Here is an 18,036-nt window from a genome sequence, read left to right on the forward strand (position 1 = left end):
CTCCCTCGACCCCGGAGTGCAGAAATTTAGCAGCTTCTGGCCAATTCCACAACAGCTGTGGACTGGGTTGCAGGGAACGAGAACCGGATATGGCATACGCAGCTCGCTCCCTTCCTCCCGGACCTTGCGCCGCTTTCCTGGCCCCGCCCCTCCCGGCCCTTAGCCTCTCAGGCAGGTCCTCCCTCCGGTTTCTGGACCACGCCCTTCCGCATTCTTCACCTCCCCTCACGCCCCATTCTTCACAGACCCGCCCCTGCCCTATGGCCCCTCCTCTCGGGCACCCAGGCCCCACCCCTCAGCACAGCGCCTGCGTGTTGGGCGCCGCCCGGTCCGAGGTCACGTGGGGGGCGGTGCGGATTCGTCGCGCGCGGCCTTCGGGGGCTTTCGTTTGCCTCTTCGAGACCGGAGTGAAGGAGTGGCGGAGGCGGGGACGGGGGCGGGGGTGAGGTGGCGTTCGGGGGCGCGTGGAGGAGTTGCGGACCCCTCCCGACTTCCTACCTCATCCGGTCCAGTCCGCGCCCCACCTTGGGCCAGGTGTGGAGGGCGGGGCCAGGGGAATCACCCGGACCCCCAGGGTCACCTAGGGGTTACCTGGTCTCGTTCCGCCTCTAAATTCCGAGCGGGCGGGCGACGTCTGGGACAGCGACCTCGCACCTCGGTCTCTAGAGCCTTTGGCCCCCAGGAGTTCTCCCTGGATTTGGGGGTTCTAGGGTCTCAGGCTCCGGGCGGAATCTGAGCCGGGGTCCCTCCCCCCATCCTTTCCCACCCAGGGTCATCTGGAGGCGGCCGAGGCTGACATGCCCGGACAAAGACCTAGGAAGGGCCCCCAGGCCCGCGGCCAGGGGGTGGCGGCAGCTAAACAGGTATGGAGGAGGGTCCTCCCCCGCCTGGGAGGGCTCTGCTGGCTCTCCCCATTTTACAGAGGAGGCGACTGAGGACGGGGGAGGGGCAGGGACCCAGCGCCCAGCCTGGGGGTGACTTCATCTGTAACCCCATCTCCCTCTTCCCTCAGTCCCCCCCCCTTCCCTGACAGGGCAGCAGGTACCCAGGAACACAAAGCAAAGGTGAGGTGAGATTCAATAAAGTGAATGTTTGAAGGCTCAATTGGGGCCCAGCCTGGCCTGAGCAGAGGAAGCCAGAAGAGAGACCTGAGGCAGAGGCAGGAATGAATCTCATTTTCCTTCTCACATGTTAGGGACCCCCTTCCCTCCCCTTGTAAGTGATCCCTACAAGGTCTCATGGAAGAAAGGTTTGGAGTTAGAGGCCCTGGGTTCAAATCTCTGCCCATTTACTTCCCTCCTGTTGATGTCACTTTGGGCAAATTTCCAACTGCTGTCTATCCTGTGCTCCCCAAGGCCTACCTGGTAGGTACCTCAGGGCATTGCTGCCCCCATTGATGCCCTCAGGCTGTGCTGTTCCTGATAGGTCAAAGGTTTGGGTGAAAGGTCCCAAAGGCTGAGTGAATGTAGGGCAACTGACAGAGGAGTCATTTCATTCTCCCAATTATTGGGTCTCCCATGCACTGAGCACCCATCAGAAGGGCCTGAAGGCAAGAAGAACCAAGTTCAAATCTGGCCTCAGATACTAGCTGTGTAGTCCTAAGTAAGTCACTTAACCCTGTTTGCCTCACTTCCCTCATTTGTAAAACAAGCTGAAGAAGGAAATGGCAAATTACTCCAGTGTCTTTGCCAAGAAAACCCCAAATGGGGTCATGAACTGTTGGACACAACTGAAAAATGACTGACCAAAATGCACAAGCTTCCATACCTGGGCTAGGGATACCAAGTCATGCTATGGAACCTGCCTTTAAGGAGCGTTCATTCTGAAAGGAGATAAAGATAGGTTTAGGAGTAACTACTGCAGTGGGAACAGAGGGGATGGCTAGGAAAAGTTGAGGGGAGTTCCAAGCCCAGGAGTGCCCCAGCATCTGGTTCCAGGTATTGGATGCCACTGGAGAGACTTAGAAATATTTATTGAATTGGACTAGGTCAGAATAAATGTAGAACTACAAGAAACTGTTATTGTTCAGTCGTGCCTGATTCCTGCCTGTGACCCCATTTGGAGATTCCTTGGCAAGGATAGCGTAGTGGTTTGCCATTTCCTTCTCCAGTTCATTTTCCAGAGGAAAAACTGAGGCAATTAAGTGACTTGTCCAGAGTCACATAGCTATAGTGTCTGAGGCCAGATTTGAACTAAGGAAGATAAATTTTCCTGATTCCAAACCTGATACTGTATCTACTCTACCATTTATGATGGTGCCTCATGTAAGAATTTGAGGCCATTGAGCCCTCATTTTACAGATAAGAAAACTGAGATCTGAAAAAGGAAGGAAACAAGCCTTTATTAAGCACCTACTGTGTATCAGGCATGGTACAATATCTTATTTGATCACCACAACAATACTGGAAGATATTGTCATTAGTTGCATTTTACAGTTGAGGACACTGAAACAACTGGTAACCTGGAGAGGTTGTCTATCTCCCTCCTTCCAACACTGTTCTCAGACCCCATTCCTAGCCCCTATATGACCTACATAGGGTCTTTTTAAAAAATCCTTATATTGGTCCCAAGGCAAATCAGTAAGGGAAGGCAGCAGAGGTTAAGTGACTTGCCCAGGGTCACACATCTAGGAGGTGTCAGGCTAGATTTGAACCTATGGTCTCCAGGCCTGGTGCTCTATCCACTGAACCACCTACCTAAGGTCTTATAGCCAAAGTAAAGGTCTTAGGTAGAATTTGAATGCAGGTCTTCTAGACTTAAGCATTCTAGCCACTAGACCAGGGGTCCCCAAACTTTTTACACAGGGGGCCAATTCACTGTCCCTCAGACTGTTGGAGGGTCAGACTATAAAAGAAAACTGAACAAATTTGTATACCGCTGTCTGGAATAGCAGAGGCTGCAACACTGGCTGTGATGGGCCTGTCACGCCTTGCACAGGCCCATCACTGCCACCACTATACTGGGCAGCAGTATACACAGTGTGGAATCCCCTCCCCCAGATCGCTGCTCACCATGCTGACATCTTCAATTGTGCAGCCACATAATCCTTTGCACAAAGCCTTGTTCTCTTTCAGTTACTCTCAGAACAAGGCGCCACGCAAAAGATTACGTCACCGGAAGTAGTACTGTACGTGAGCGATGCTGTGCTTTGCGGCGCCGCCACATGCAGTGCTCCTCTCACTGACCACCAAGGAAAGAGGTGCCCCTTCCAGAAGTGCAGTGGGGGGCCAGATAAATGGCCTTAGGGGGCCACATATGGCCCATAGTTTGGGGACCCCTGGCCTAGACCATGATGAGATGCAATTTAAGGCAGGGCCCCTGCCCTCAGGGGGCTTACTAAGGAGAGGAGACTCAGGCTCAGGAAACCCATATCCAGAACAGTATGAGCCCGTCAGAATGTTGCAGGATCCAGTGCTAGATGAATTCTGAGGAAGACTTCCTGAAGGAGGTAGCACTTCAGTGAGACTTTAAGGGGGACAGGGCAGAGCACTGATTGATGGTCAGAGTCCAGTTTGGGGAGAAGAGCATGAGGTGAGCTGGACCGCTAGATCAGGGCCTTCTTGTGAAGTCTCTGGAGGGCCAGGAGAAGAGGTTTGTACTTTGGCCATTTTTAGAGTTAAATCTGGGAGTTAGATTGGTTTAGAGCTGGTGCAGACCTTGGAGAAGAGAGTTGGGAGACAAGGGAAGGCTTTCTTTCGGGAAACCATGGGGGCCTGGCCAGGCTAGCGTCTGTGAGTGGAGAGAGGGAAATAAGAAAGGATGAGGTTTGGCCCCACACTGGATCTATGCCATGAGTTTGAGTGAGAGTTGAGGATGGCACCTGTCATGTCTGGGAAGATGAAGATGCCAGTGTGGACGAGCATGTGGAGAGGAGATGATGAACTCTGGGATGGAGGTAGATGCTCAGGAGAGAAGGGGTGAGTCTGGATTTTCCTTAGCTGACACCCAGCCACAGTGACCATTGCCTTTGAAGGCCACCTCCCTGTGAGGCACAGAGAGACCCTGAAAGATGTCTGGATGGGCAAAGCACCAAGGGCTCTGGTCTCAAGCCTCTGCCTCCTTCCCTGGCCTCAGCCCTGGAATGAGAAAAGGAAATGGGAGCATCTGAGGACCAGAGGCTGGCCTTTGGTGGGAACCCTCCTCCAGGATTCCTTTCCTTGGTTCAGAGACAGTGAGGCCTGGAGTCTGAACTGAGATCTGCCATGTTGTTCATGTCCAAGTTTTGCAAAGGAAACCAGTTATGTAGTGTCAGAGGGTAGGAATTTGGCTTAGATTCAGCCCTGATGGGTTCCATGAGCCATTGAGGCCTGATTGGACTGGACTGGTGACTTCTTGTAACCTGGTGGCTGGAGGGCCAGGGACCAATGTGCTGGGTGACCCTAGGCTGGGATAGTAACCCCCTGGGGCTCCTGGGAGACTCAAGACCTGGCACATTGGAAATACTTGATGAGAACAATTGTGAACCTAGTATGTGACTCCTCTCCTTCTCTCCTTCCATCCACAGCTGGGACTCTTCATGGAGTTCAACCCAGAAGACATGTTCTTGGAGGCCGAGGACTTTGGGGATGATGATGGGGACCTGGAGGCAGAGCTGCTGTCTCTCACTGGTGACATCAGGGCCTCAGAGAGCAAGGCCAGACCCAAGGGGAAAGGTGAGCCCAAGGCCTGGTCCTGGCCCAAAGACGCATTCCCCTGCTGCTTTCCTGGGGCCCAGAGAGATGGGGTAGGGACCTTCAAATCCTCTCAGAATCCTCAGAAAGGGGTGGGGGTTGGGGCAGTGGTACAATCCTGGGCCCCAAGGAAAGGTGGGTTTGGGGAAGGACCCAGTCATGTAGCTTCAGAGTGGTTGAGTTTCTGGTGCTTTGCCCACTGTGTGTAGAGGAGGCGTCAGTCCCAAGTGGCAGAGCTGCCTTTCTGAAGCCTCTGAGCTGGAAAGAACCTCAGCAGCCTCAGAGGACAACCTGGACATGAATATTTGTTCAGCTGGCCTTTTTTGGAAGTCCTTTGGAGACAGGGAGCTCACTACTCTTTTTTTTTTTAACCCTTACCTTCCGTCTTGGAGTCAATACTGTGTATTGGCTCCAAGGCAGAAGAGTGGTAAGAGCTAGGCAATGGGGGTCAAGTGACTTGCCCAGGGTCACACAGCTAGGAAGTGGCTGAGGTCAAATTTGAACCCAGGACCTCCCATCTCTAGGCCTGGTTCTCAATCCACTGAGCCACCCAGCTGGGCTGCCCCTGGCTCACTACCTTTTAAGGCAGCCCATGCCACATGAGGAAAGCTCTCATTGTTACCAGGCCTTCTCTCACTGCTCGTGACTCTCTTCTCAAGACGGGACCAAGCTGAGCCTCTTCTTCTAGGTCCCCCTTCAGAGGCAGCTCTCATGACTCCCCTCAGTCTTGTCTTCTTTAGACTCCATGACTTGAGGTCCTTCCATGGCCTGAATTTGACCCCACACTCACACTGGTCTCCACAGCCCTACAGAAATCAGAACTTTGCCAAGGCTTGAGCTTTGCTTTTCCAGTGTAAATGAGTGGAAGACCAGATGAGCTCTGAGATTCTCCCTGTGCTGGACTCTGCAACTTATTGGAGTCCTCCCGGATCATGGGAGCTCAGAGTCCATCAGGCCCAGCCTCCTCATTTGATAGTTGAGGAAACTGAGTCCAGGCCAGAGAGGGGAAGCAACTTGACCCAGCTCATTTAATAGCCAAGAAATTCCTGGGGCCATATTTTGAACCCCTGCCTACTAGGCCACCTTGTTCTTGCTGCCCCTGTGACTCCATTGGGCCAAGCAGGTCAGAGGATAGGGGATCTTGCCTCCATATTCACAGCCACTATTTCTTTTATCGTGTGATTATTTGGCAGCCAGACTTTGGATCTCTTCCATGCAGGCCCTTCCAGTGTGGAATCTTCTCATTAGTGCAAATGGTTGACTTGTCTGTAATTTAGAGTCTGAAAGTTGCCTAGGTCAGCAATTGGGCAGGACACTTATCTATGGTCACATAGCCAGTCATTATTGGAGGGAGCCTGACCCTGAGACTCCATTCCCAAGAGCCTCTCTGTAGCATAATTTGGGATCTATACCATTCCCAAAGAGGAGGCCAGACCTGATGTTGACCTCAGCGTCTTAGGGTTATATGAGCTTCTCGGGTGCTAACAGAGGACCTTGCTCTGTGCCCCCCTCGACAGAGGGTTAGAAAATCTAGTGGGGGAGAGCAGAGATAGCTTAGTAAAAAGCCAAACGTGCCAATGGTCAGAACCTTCCCATCTCAGGCTAAGTCTTCAGGTGGACGTAGCCAGGCCCTGGAGGCTTCCTGTCTAGTGCCAGGCTAGATAAGGTGGCTGTTGAGGTCCTAGAAGTGTTCTCAGATGGATGAATTCCAGTTTCGATAAACACTTCAGCTTGTTGCCCTGGTATGTAACCCTGCCAGCCCTACCACTTCTACTCAGGATGGCATCTACAAGAAACAGTCTTTGGGGGGCCAAGGGGAAGGAGGCAGCCACCCAGTGGGATAAATGAATCCTTCTAGGGCCTCCTGCCCCACCCCTCTCTCATCTCCACCCCAATGGTCCCCCCAAGCTTGAGCCAGATTTTCTGGTCTGGAATAGGGGATAATCCTGGGCTTATCTCCCAGATGTGCTGCTTAGTTGCTTTGGAGCCTTAATCAAAGTCCTTTTCTTCTCATTGCCTCAGTTTACTTATCTGTAAAATGAAGGGTTTGGACTAGATCATCCTTAATGTTCCTTGCATTTCCATCATACTCTGATCCTCTCTGGGAGCCTGGGGCTTAAGGGCTCAGGCCTGAGAATCCCTCTGCCTACCCCCAGCCCCCCTGCCAATGGCACACATTGAGAAGCTTGCTGCTGAATGCATGCAGGACGTGGGGAATGAGGCCTCAGATGAGGAGGATGAAGCACTGGAGACAGATACAGACCTGCTGGTAGGTGGCTGGGCAGGGCCCCAGGTACTGTGGCAGGGGAGGGGGTTGGCTCCCTCTTTCCTCTGTCCCCGGTGGGGGTAGGGGCCTAGGACTATGAAGTGGAGGGAGGCTCAGCTTGTCTTCTCTACAAAATGGCCTAGGCCTTGCTAGAGGGCCTGAGTTCAAACCCCAGCCTAGGTTTTGTTGAACCACAGTGATTTGGGTCCCGTTGTTGGCCTTTCATGGGCCTCAGTTCCCTCCTCTGTAAAATAAGGAGGCTAAAGTGTGACTTTTCACAGAGGTATTTGAGATATAGCAAAATCTGAGATTTGGGGCAGGAAGGGACTGCCAAGGGCACCTTATCACCCGGGCTTCTCTTGCCAGAGATAGAAACAGACTTGGGCGGGGGTGGGGGTCAGAAAGTAAGCATCAGGAGATTTGAACCCAGGCCTTTCCTCGGCCTGTTCTCCCTTCCTAGACACAAGATGGAGCTTTATGTCAAAGCCCATGATGCCTGAGTGGAGGAGCTTGCCTTTCAGGTTGCTTGGCCTCCATATGAGGGAGGCTGCCCTTGCCCAAACTCCCTGTATGTCTGCAGTAAGGAGAGCCTTTACTCTGGAAGCTTCTCTTCCACTTTTTGTTCCCTCAGGCAGAGCTACAGGAGGTCCTGGGAGAGGAGGAGGAGGAGGAGGAGGAGGATGGAGAACTGAACAGCCCTGATGAGGTGGTCCCCATGCAGGCCTCTGCCCCAGCAGCCCTTGAGGTGGGACAGGGCCCTGGGCAGGGGGCCTCTGGGGGTCTTGATGTACAAATACAAGACAATTCTGCTGAGCTCTGAAAAATTTCTGTTGATGGACTTGATGCATTTTAATTCAGTAGCAGATGTCTCCTCTGTGCCAGGTTGTAGTGATACCAAGGGCAAACATGAAACAGTCCTTGCCCTTGAGGGGTTTCCAGAATGGGTAAAGGATTGTGCACAGATCCGGAAATACCAGATATGTCCAGGATAGGTATAGAGATGTTTCAAGAGGGAGAGAGCGTGAAACAAATAGTGGATGAGAGGCCTCAGGAAGCAGACAGCACCTGTGCCTATTATCTGGTAAAGGAAGCTGGGTATGCTGGGAAGTGCACTGAGGACAAAAGTCTGGAGGCAAGAGATGGAATGTTAGCTGACAGGCCAACGGGACCATCATGGGGAGCACACTAGGGAACTCAGGTCATGTGAGATATCTGGAATGAAGGTCAATGGGAGCCAGGCCAGACACCAGGAAGGGATTCATTCCCAAACAAAGGCAGAGGGGACAGGCTTGCCTCCCTAAACCCTGCAAGACTGCAGTTTACCTTAATGTCTGCTTTCTTAAGGCAGTAGGTTTTCAAGTACAAGTTTGTCTTTTAGGAAGCGGTGGGTATGCTGGAGTGGGGAGAGACTTGGGGCAGGCAGGAACAGCCCACTCCACCCGATCCCCAGGGTTTACAACAATCGGGGCATGAGATGATGGTCAGCACCAGGGAATGGCAGTGTCAGAGGAGAGAGGGGGATAATGGCAGAGATGACATTGACGGGCCCTGACAACAGATTGGGTCTGGGGGATGAGAGAGAAAGGAGCCTGGGATGACCTCTAGGTTGGGGGACTGGGAGGACAGAGAGGCCTTCAGCAGTAACAGAAACTAGGGAGGGAACAGTTTGGAAGGAAGAAAAATGAGTTCAGTTTAGAACATGCTGAGTTTGTGATGCCTCCAGTTCATCCAGTTCAATGTGTCCAAAAGCCAGCTGGGGAGAGTGGCTGGAGGTCCATAGGTACTGGGACCATCTGCAAGAGAGCAGAAGAGATCGCCAGGAACAGGAGAGAAGAGTGCTCAGGACAGGACCAGCAAAGGGGCTGAGAATAGAGAGCTGGTAAAGAGTCAGGAGAGCCTAGAGGAAGAGGCCTATGAACAGAGTGGTCAGGAGAGCTGAGGCTGGACAGAAGGCCTTTGGTTGTGCTGCCATAGAGAGGACTGAAAGAGGGCAGCCCGGAAGTCACTGCCAGAAACTGAGAAGGAAGGGAAGGAGAGGCAGCCTTTGAAGGTGGCTTTTTGAGGAGATAGCTGTGAAAGGGAGGAACTGTCTAGGACATCGGCTGATGGAGACATTTAAAAGGATGAACTGAAGTTTTGAAGGGTCAGGGGGTAATCCTGCCATCTGCTGCCCTCAGCCCCCTTGAAGCAGCAGGGCTTCTGGCTAGGGTGGGGGAGTTTTGTGGTGAATGTCTGGGATCCTCCTTCATCCCCTCGAGCTATCAACCCTTCTGGGTCAGTATCATTTGAGGGGGGTGGAAGGGATGACATCACTGTGGTTCCTGCCCCTATAAGAGGCAGGCTGGGGGTGGGGGTGGGGGGCGCGCAGGAGACCAGCTATGTGCAATGGGGATGAGGTTGTGAGATCAGAAATTAGCATTAATTTCCTTCCTGTGGCCTCTCTGTCTCTCAGTCTAATGATGTTTTTGCCTTCTCAGGAAGTGCCCACAACAAGTGGGCTGCAGGGGTTACTGGAGGAACGAATTGCTAACTACCAGGCAGCAGCTACTAGTGCCAAGGAGGCTGGGGAAGGGGCCAAAGCTCGGCGGTGTGAAAGAGGCCTAAAGGTGAATGATGGGTACTGAGTGAGACCTGGGGACAATGGGGCAGAGGGTGGCCTACCTAATAGAGGTCTCTAGATGAAGACTCACTGCTCCCTGTTTGGTGGGCAAATGGGGAACCTGGGCCCTAGTGTATCTTCACCCATGGGCCCTCCTAATATCTCCTCTTCCAGACTCTGGAGACCCAATTGACTGCTGTGAAGAAGGGCAAAAAAATCAATGAGGAGGAGATCCCACCCCCTGTGGCCTTAGGAAACAGGCGAGAGCTGCTCCTCCAAGCAGAGAGCAAAGGCTGCGGGGAACCGCCAACCTCCCCAGACCTCCCAGCTGCCCCAGATTCCCCAGCTGCTCCAGACCCCACAGCCACCCCAGCCCCCACAGCTGCTCCATCACCCTCAGAAGCAAGTGCCCTGGAGCCAGGTACATGACAGTCAAGCCAGTGCCTTCCCACTCTCCTCTGGGAGCCCCTGGCTCCTCTTGCCCTTTGGGCTGGTCCAGTTCTCTAGCCTTTCTCCTTCAGCTGCATGTGGCAATGGGGGCAGCTCCTCTCTGGTTTGAAAATGATTCCAAGACCCTGAGCTTCTCTTTGGGGTCTAGAGAAAGAAGGAGGGACACTGACTCCTTGGCCAGACCCTCGTCACTTAAATGGTTTTTCCCTCCGGCCAGATTCTCGGATGATGCTGCTGACCCGGCAGAAGGAATACAAAGCTGCCGCCCTGAAAGCCAAGCAAGAAGGGGACCTGGAGCAGGCCCGAGAGTACATGAGGATTGGCAAGGTGCAGCCCAGCCCAGGGCTCAGGCTTAGGGGAAGCAGGAGAGGCAGGAGCCCTGGCTTGGGTGGCCCTGCCCTCAAAGAGCAGCCATCTTTTTCTAGTGACATGAGGGCCTTGGGCATGACTCCAAAACTCTGTTATGCTCTGAGTCCTTGTGCAGATGCCCTATTTTATACAAAGGAGAGAACAGACTCAGTGAGTTGCCCGAGGTGGTACATTGAGCTACTTTTGGTGAACTCTAGAAGGGGACTGGGTAGAAGTGAGGGAGAAACTGAGGCACAAAATGGGCAAGTGGATAATCAGGCCTTTTGGTTACTGAAGTGAGGGAGCTACCCCCAGTGAGGCCCTCACCCAGCTCTTCCTCTCACCTCAGAAGTTTAGTGCTGTGCTGGAGGCCCTGGACAGAGGGCAGCCTGTGGACCTGAGTGGCATGCCTCCTGCCCCTTCAGGTGAGAGGGCCCAGTGGGTCAGAACTGAGCAGTTCCCTCTGCAGGGTCCCCCCTGGGGCCAGGCCTCCTCATCTTCCTTTGATGCTCAGCTTGGCCTGGGGAGGGAAGCAGAACAGTGAGTTTATCTTGGGGGGGAGGGGGGAGAGGGGGTATGCGTGTGTGTGCATACCTCCTACCCTTTCTCTTCCTATTTCCTTATTTTAGCAGACATTGATTACATGATTGATATGTGAAAGCCCCAGAGGAGGGTGCTCAGGGCACAAGAACAAAAGGAGATATGGCAGCTGGCAGAATTAGGAGGGAAGGGAGGGTGTGGGTCCTGAGGGACTGTCACCTTGGATAGGGGGCTGCTAGCTGCCATGGCCCTCCCAAGGCCTCAGTCAGGGAATTCAGTTCAGTAGATGCTTAGTGCCCATAGGCTGGCCCCCAGCCAGAGGACTAGCTTTGTTCCATGTCTCTCTCTCTCTCTCACTCTCTCTCTCTAGACCTCAAGGTCCCCCAAAAAGCCCGGCCAGCCCCAAGCCCTGCCCTGCTGGAGCACTCAAAGCCTGTGATGTCAGCCCCTACCCCAGCCCCAGGTAAACACTGGCCAGAGGAGGGCCCCTGCAGGTCCCCAGCTACCTCTGGGCTGGTCCCTACTGAGTCTCATGGGTGGGAAGGAAAAGGTCAGTTGTGGGGGCTATTGGAACGGGGATGACTCCTGCCCAAGGCAGTTGGGAGTACGGTTGGTGTCAGGGAGGGGAGGGGAAATAGCTGACATCCTCTTTGGGCTCAGGGCCCCCTACCCAGCCCCAGACGGTACTGGAGGCCTTGGGCCAGAGGCTAGGCAAGTACCAAGAGGCTGCAGCCCAGGCCAAGAGCAGCGGAGATGAGCGGAAGGCCCGCATGCATGGGCGCATTGCCAAGGTGACCTTCCACTTTGGGGAGTAGGGAGAGGAAGGGCTCTGGAGTAGGGGGGGCTGTGGGGAGAGGACACTGGCAGACATCCTGTGGGCCTAGCTCTGGAGCTGGGTTAGACAGGGAGGGCCTATGGTCTCATTAATAGAACTGTAGACTCAGAGCTGGGAAGGACCCTAGAGGTCATCTTATCCCACGTAGGAATACTAAAGGAGGAGGGCTGGAAGGAGCAGGACTTGCCTGAGGTCACACAGCAAGTCAGTGTCTGGCTGGGAATTAAATACTGGATCTGTCCTACCTCTCAGCCTAGGGCACTGCCTCCCCCACTACCTGTCTCTCCCCCCCCCCCCCATGCCTTTGGAGGAAGGGGCCTGGAGCCATTGAGTTAAGACCCAAGAGACAGTGTGACCTTAGCCTCCCCCAACCTTCCCTTCTTTTCCTGTGCCCTAAAGTGGGGAGAGGGACTAGAAGACAGAATGTAGCCTCTTGAGTTCTTCATCTGTCAAAGGAGAGTTTGGACTAGATGGGCTCTAAGGCTTTTTCCAATTCTCAAATCCCTCTGTGTGCCAGTTTGGTATTTGGGGCAGAGGAGGAGACATTGGGAGAGGGCTTTAGACACGCCATGGCTCATCTCACTATTGAACCTTTCCTCCCTCCCTCCCTGGCCCTAATCCCAGCAATACCAAGATGCTATCCAAGCTCTCAAAGCTGGGAGGAAAGTGAACTTGGCTGAACTTCCTGTCCCCCCAGGTAAGTTAGAAACTGGAGGAATGGGGCTCAGAGAACAGGATTAGGGCATTTGGAGGGTTCGTTGAAGCTTGGTCTGTGCAGGCTGATTCAAGGCTCTTGGGGAATGGGTACTTGGGAAGAGAAGCTGCCCTCTTGGCCTCTTACTCCTGAACAGGCATTGGCCAGTCTGGGGCCTCCAGCTCACTCTTCAGGTCTATCCTTCTCCCACCCCAGGCTTCCCTCCTATCCCTGGCTTGGAGCCTCCCTTGGGCCCTGAGGACAACCCCTTGGCAGCAGCCTTGAAGGCCGCTCAGCAGCTGAGCAGCCCTGAAGAGAAGGATGAGGATGAGGAAGAGGACAAGGTATGGAGGTCTCCCTGGGCAGGGCCCTCACTTTGGAACCCAGCCACTTGGGCTTTGACCACTATGAATTCAGCTGTACTACTCACTGTGTGTGTAGTCTTTTCCGCTTGGCCTCAGTTTCTCCTTCTGTAAAGAATTGATATAGAGGCAGTGACATTGGAAAAGGCCCTGGATTTGGAGTTGTTTGCTTTGTTTGGCTGCCCTCTTGGATGCTTACTGGGTGACCTTGGGAAAGTCACTAAATTACTCCAGCAGTCCCCCTTCCAGGCCTGAATATGCTCCTATGACCTCTCTATCTGGTTCTTGTGGGAGCCAGTGAATAATGACCACCCTTCCCACTCCGCAGGAAGAAGCCCTGCCCCAGGCCCCAGAGGCCAAGAAGCCAGCTCAGAGGCCTAGCCAAACTTCCCAGGTAGCCAGGCCCTCAGCTACACCGTCCCCTGAGCCCCAGGGCTCTACCTCCCAGGACACCTTGTCCCCAGCAGGTGAGCCCATGCAGGAGATGGGGGGCAGGGGGGGGAGCCATTGACCCTGGGAAGGGAAGAGTAAAAAGGAATCTGGTTCTGTGGGACCTCAGAACTCCAGGACTAGGCCAGCAAAGGTTCTTGTCTCCCCAGCCCAGGAACAGCTGGCCTTGCTGGAGAGCCGAAGACTCCAGTGCCAACGAGCAGCCCTCCAAGCCAAGCGGGCTAAAGACCTGGAGCAGGCTAAAGCCCACCTTCGGGCTGCCAAGGCTCTGGACGTGCAGATTGCCCTGGTGCGCAGCGGCCGTGCAGGCAGCAGTGGGGCCAAGGTGGGCCTGGGGGCTGAAAGGGGTTGGGATTGGGTATTCATACCAGTTACACCGGTTTGCCCTGAAGAACATTCTCAGGACCGGAGAGGGCCAGCCCCTGCCCTTGGGGAGCTTACGTTCTCTTCAGTGTGAACAGTGAGGGGCTGCACTTGTGGCCTTTAGGAGGCTTCCCCCGGCAGCCTGGGGTTTGGGGCTTTTGCAGGCTCGCCCCAAGTTCATCTCTGTGTTGTGTTGGGCGTGGGGCAGCTTGCTTCCCCTCTGACAGACGAAGACGGTGGCTTCATTCTCATTCGCCATGAGGAACTTGGGCTCTCCCAGAAGGCCGAGGAGGTGTATGCCCAACTCCACAAGATGCTAAAGGAGCAGCAGGAGGTCAGGGCCTCCCCCCATTCTAGGAGGGTGGGCAGGGAAAAGACATGCTGGACCTTAGAGGCAGAACCAGGGGAACCAGTGGGGTTAGTGAGGCAGGCAGGAGCTCTCCCTCCCCAGAGAGCCATCCTGGAAGTGAAATGGGCTCCCCTGGGGCTAGGGAACATCCTTCACTTGGCTTCAGCCACTTGGGGGCCATTGGTCTCTGCAGGCTCTTCACAGGGAGGGAGGGGATGCTTGTGGGGTGTCTTAGCCAGATTTAGATCAATCCATATAGTCTCCAAGACCCCTTTGAGCTCCAGAACACTGGGGTCTTCTGAGCTGGGCCTCCTGCCCCCTCACCCAGGGATGTCTGTCCAACATGCTCTGCTTCCCTTCACAGAAGTGCCTGCTGTATTCCAAGCAATTCATGCACCAGGGCAATGTGGCAGAAACCACCCGGTGAGTGGCTTAGCATCAGCTGTCTGGGCACAGGCCAGCTGGGGCCACGGGACCTTCTCTGGGCCTCAGTTTGCTATCTAAGAGCCCTTTATTTCTTACAAGCTGATGATGCCCTTCACGATGAGGGAAAAATCAAGAGGAAGGGTGGGATAGGGGGCATGATAGTGGAGAGGGGGTGGCCCTGGGAGATGGAGGAGGGTGGTCGACTATCCTTTTGGGGTGCAGGGAAGAGCTGAGGAAACTCCATCAGCCCATGATGGGGATCTAGAGCATCTTCCTGAAGGGCTTTGGGGTCAGGGGGACAGTGGAAGCTAGCCTTGCTCTGCTGGACCTCGAGCAGAATGGCAGTGTCCCAGAGTGGGGGGTGGGAGGGGAGCTCTCCCTCTGGGGAGGGGCCAGCCATCCGCTCCCTGGGAGAGGCTACCTATGCCCAGCCAGCCTCTGGGGTCTCTTTAGGCTCCTGGCATCTCGAGCTGCCTTGCCCACCATGCTGTCCTTCCCTGGCAGGTTTGAGAAGCTGGCCCAAGACCGGAAGAAACAGCTGGAGATCCTGCAGCTGGCCCAGGCCCAAGGCCTGGATCCTCCGAGCCACCGCTTTGAGGAAAAGACCTTCCAGACTGTGAGGTGTGTTGGGGGATGGGGAGGGCAGGACAAGAAAGGCAGGACAGGGCCAAGGGCCCAGAGCAGCCCCCAGCAGTGCCCTGCCTCCTCCCCATTGCCATCTGCTTTGTCCTCTGACAGGATCTTCTCAGAACTCAATAGCACCGAGATGCATCTGCTCATCGTGAGGGGGATGAACCTCCCCGCCCCGCCAGGTGCCCAGGCCTGCTGCCCCGAGGGTGGGCAGGGCAAGACCAGAGGCTCACCAAACTGCCTGGCCACCGCCACCCTTTGCCTTGTGGGCTCCCTTCAAGGGCTGAGCCTGGGCCGCCTTGGGGTTGCCCACATCCCTGTTGGGAATGATGGCCAAGCACTGAAGTGCCGCCTCCCTCCCCCATGTCTGCACAGGTGTGACACCGGATGACCTGGATGCATTTGTTCGATTTGAGTTCCACTATCCCAGCTCGGTGAGGGGGAGGCCCCTTTCCCTTGGTCTGTGGGGGAGTGGGGGGTGTAAAGAAATGGCCGTGCTGATTCTCCCGCCTTGGACAGGGAGCCTGTCTTCCCAGGCTACCCTGAGCAAGTCACTGCCCTTCCTCCTGGCTCAGTTTCCCCATCTGTTACATGAGGATGTTGGCTTTGATCCCAAAATTCCCTCATTCCAGCCTCCTCTGCTGGTTCCCAGCATGCCCTGCCCCTTGCCCTGGGCCCAGAGCTCCTGGCTACCCTGGACACCCTGTTCTGTCCATCTGTCCCCCCAGGACCAGGCCCAGAAAAACAAAACCTCTGTGGTGAAGAATACCAATTCTCCAGGTGGGAGCCCGGAGCGACCTGCTGCCCCTGGAAGCCAGGAGATGCTGAGAGGGAAGGGAAGGGGAGAGGGAGAGCCTGAGGCTGGGTGCCCGGGTGGGTGCCCAGGGCTGGTAGCCACTGGGCAGCTTCTGGGAATGGCAGAATTGGGGGCAGGGAACTGAGCTCAGATTCTGCCCCTGCTTTGCAGTCTGGCCCAGTAACCTTCAGTAAGGTTCCTCCCAGATCAGATGGGGGCCTCCCAGGCCTCCTGAGGCCCATGGTCCTGAGAGCCCCCTCCTCTTCCACCCTGGGCTCCCCTCACTCACGCCCACTCCCTCTCCCGGCAGAGTTTGACCAGCTCTTCAAGCTGAACATAAACCGGAACCATCGGGGCTTCCGCCGGCTGGTCCAGAGCAAGGGAATCAAGTTTGAGATTTTTCACAAGGGGTGAGGCCCAGGCCCAGCAACCCCAGAGTGGGAGTGTCCCAGCAGTACCCCCTCACAGATGGGCTTGAATTCCTCTGGGGATGGAGCCCTGTGCCTTCCATGGCAGCCCCGTAGGATATTGTCACAGAATTCTTTATTTTGAGCTGAGAGGGCTAAGCTGAGCCTGGCCCCGCGCCCTCTCCTTCCCTCCCTGTTGGGCCCAGGCATCTATACTTTCCAGGGGTCCCCTCAGACCTCCCTCCCCTCTCCCCCCTTCTCCACCTCATCCACAGATCCTTCTTCAGAAGCGATAAGCAGGTTGGGACAGCCCATCTGAAGCTTGAGCAACTGGAGACCGAGTGTGAAATCAGGGAGATCCTGGAGGTACGGGGCTGGGCCAGGGCAGGATTCCCCGAGGGCTGGGGGCCCCAGGGCTCGGGCTTCCCTGTGGCTCCATCTTCTCATAGGTCCTGGATGGGAGAAAGCCAACCGGGGGGAAGCTGGAGGTGAAGGTGAGACTCCGGGAGCCCCTGAGTGGACAAGACACGCAGATGGTCACCGAGAACTGGTTGGTCCTGGAGCCCAGGAGCCTCTGAGGTCAGCCCTCGTCCCTGCATCCGCTGCCGGGTGGGCGAGGGGGCCTGGCGAGAAGTCGGCCTGGGGTTGGTGGGGCTCCGGGGTAAGAGATGCCCCGGATGGGGGTGAGGAACAGAGGAGGGGGCTTAGGCGGGGGCACCCAGCCAGCCCCGCCACCCGACTTCTGGCCTCTCGGAATCCTGTGGGGCGAGTGGCTGGGAGGAGGCTGTGCCTGGAGGGGGTCTGCCCCGTGCTTGGAGGCTCCGACCTCGGCCCCCACTGGTCAGAGCCCGCCTCGGCCTTCTGCTTCGTTGCAGCAGTGCTGGGCCTCCGGGCTCGTCCGGAGCATCGGCCGGCTGTACAGAAGATGCTGCTACCCCGAGCACCAAAGACTTGTTAGTAACTGCACTACCCACCGCGCTTCATGCCCCGAGAGCCGGGAGCTGCCACGGGAGGTGCCAGAGCCGAGCCCCGACCCCCCCGCAGCTCCCTGCTGACTGGTGCCGGCGGCCCCGCTCGCTCCCCAGCCCTCTCCCTGGACGTGCCTTTAAAAGCCAGACGTAACTGGAGGGCCCGGAGGGGGGCAGCTGCTCGTCCCACCCTGCCCAGCCCCTCCCCCATTCTGTGCCTTCTTCTCCGACAGTAACTTGCACTAGCTCCTTCCCAGCAAGCTGAGAGGAGGGAAAAAGCAGCCTTGGATGCTGGTGGGGGGAGGGGAGGGATGCTTTGTTCCCCGCCCCCAACCCCCCCACTAAAAGACTGTTAACTGGAAACCAGAGAAAAGTGGCTATTTGTGCGTCTGGGGGACCAAGGGGGAGGCTAGCTTGGGAGCTCACACTCGCACCCGTGTTCTGGCTGCACCAGACCCTGGCCATGGTCAGGTGGACCCATTTACTGCGCAGTTGTGGCCACCCTAACATCTTTGTACAGCAGCTACTAGCCATGGCGGCCCCCCCCCCCAAAGCAGGAGGGACCTCAATGGGGGAGGTTGTGGGAAGGGGGAGGGATCAGAAGCCAGTCTGGAAGCCATCTGGTCTGACCCATGCCCCAAAGGAGCCTTCCAGGGCAGTGGTGCAGGCTGGACTCAGGAAGACCTGGGTTCGAGTCTACATCAGACAGTAGCTTGTGACCCTGGATGAGTCCCCAAACCTCAAGGTCCTTTGCTGAATCTGACCCCAAGGGGCTGGCTGACTGGCCTGGGCCTGGGGTTTGTCCAGAAATGGAGCCAGAATTGTCCTCTGCATCCCCTGGGCGAGGGCCCCGGGCCTTTGGGCTGTGTGACTGCCCTTACTT

At 55.8% G+C, this 18,036-nt stretch overlaps 1 protein-coding gene across 2 annotated transcripts; it reads left to right on the top strand.

The window, feature by feature from the left end:
- Positions 1-326: 326 nt before the first annotated feature.
- Positions 327-17,516, top strand: CC2D1B (coiled-coil and C2 domain containing 1B). 2 transcript variants are annotated; one of them, XM_003340068.4, is made up of 25 exons: positions 327-534; positions 771-863; positions 4,505-4,652; positions 6,827-6,939; positions 7,568-7,681; positions 9,414-9,542; positions 9,710-9,956; positions 10,203-10,312; positions 10,683-10,758; positions 11,244-11,336; positions 11,534-11,664; positions 12,333-12,405; positions 12,619-12,746; positions 13,093-13,231; positions 13,364-13,539; positions 13,786-13,911; positions 14,291-14,349; positions 14,857-14,973; positions 15,091-15,164; positions 15,358-15,416; positions 15,711-15,762; positions 16,089-16,188; positions 16,461-16,551; positions 16,635-16,764; positions 17,061-17,516. In XM_003340068.4, exons 2-24 carry the CDS (start codon positions 798-800, stop codon positions 16,761-16,763), a joined length of 2,550 nt encoding a protein of 849 aa, XP_003340116.2. In that variant the 5' UTR covers positions 327-534; positions 771-797; the 3' UTR covers position 16,764; positions 17,061-17,516. The 2 variants fall into 2 exon arrangements, with proteins under 2 accessions (XP_003340116.2, XP_007480237.2); XM_007480175.3 differs by having other exon boundaries at positions 17,064-17,516.
- The last annotated feature ends 520 nt before the right edge of the window (positions 17,517-18,036 follow it).

This window comes from Monodelphis domestica, chromosome 2, assembly GCF_027887165.1.
Source record: "Monodelphis domestica isolate mMonDom1 chromosome 2, mMonDom1.pri, whole genome shotgun sequence".
Classification (NCBI taxonomy): domain Eukaryota; kingdom Metazoa; phylum Chordata; class Mammalia; order Didelphimorphia; family Didelphidae; genus Monodelphis; species Monodelphis domestica.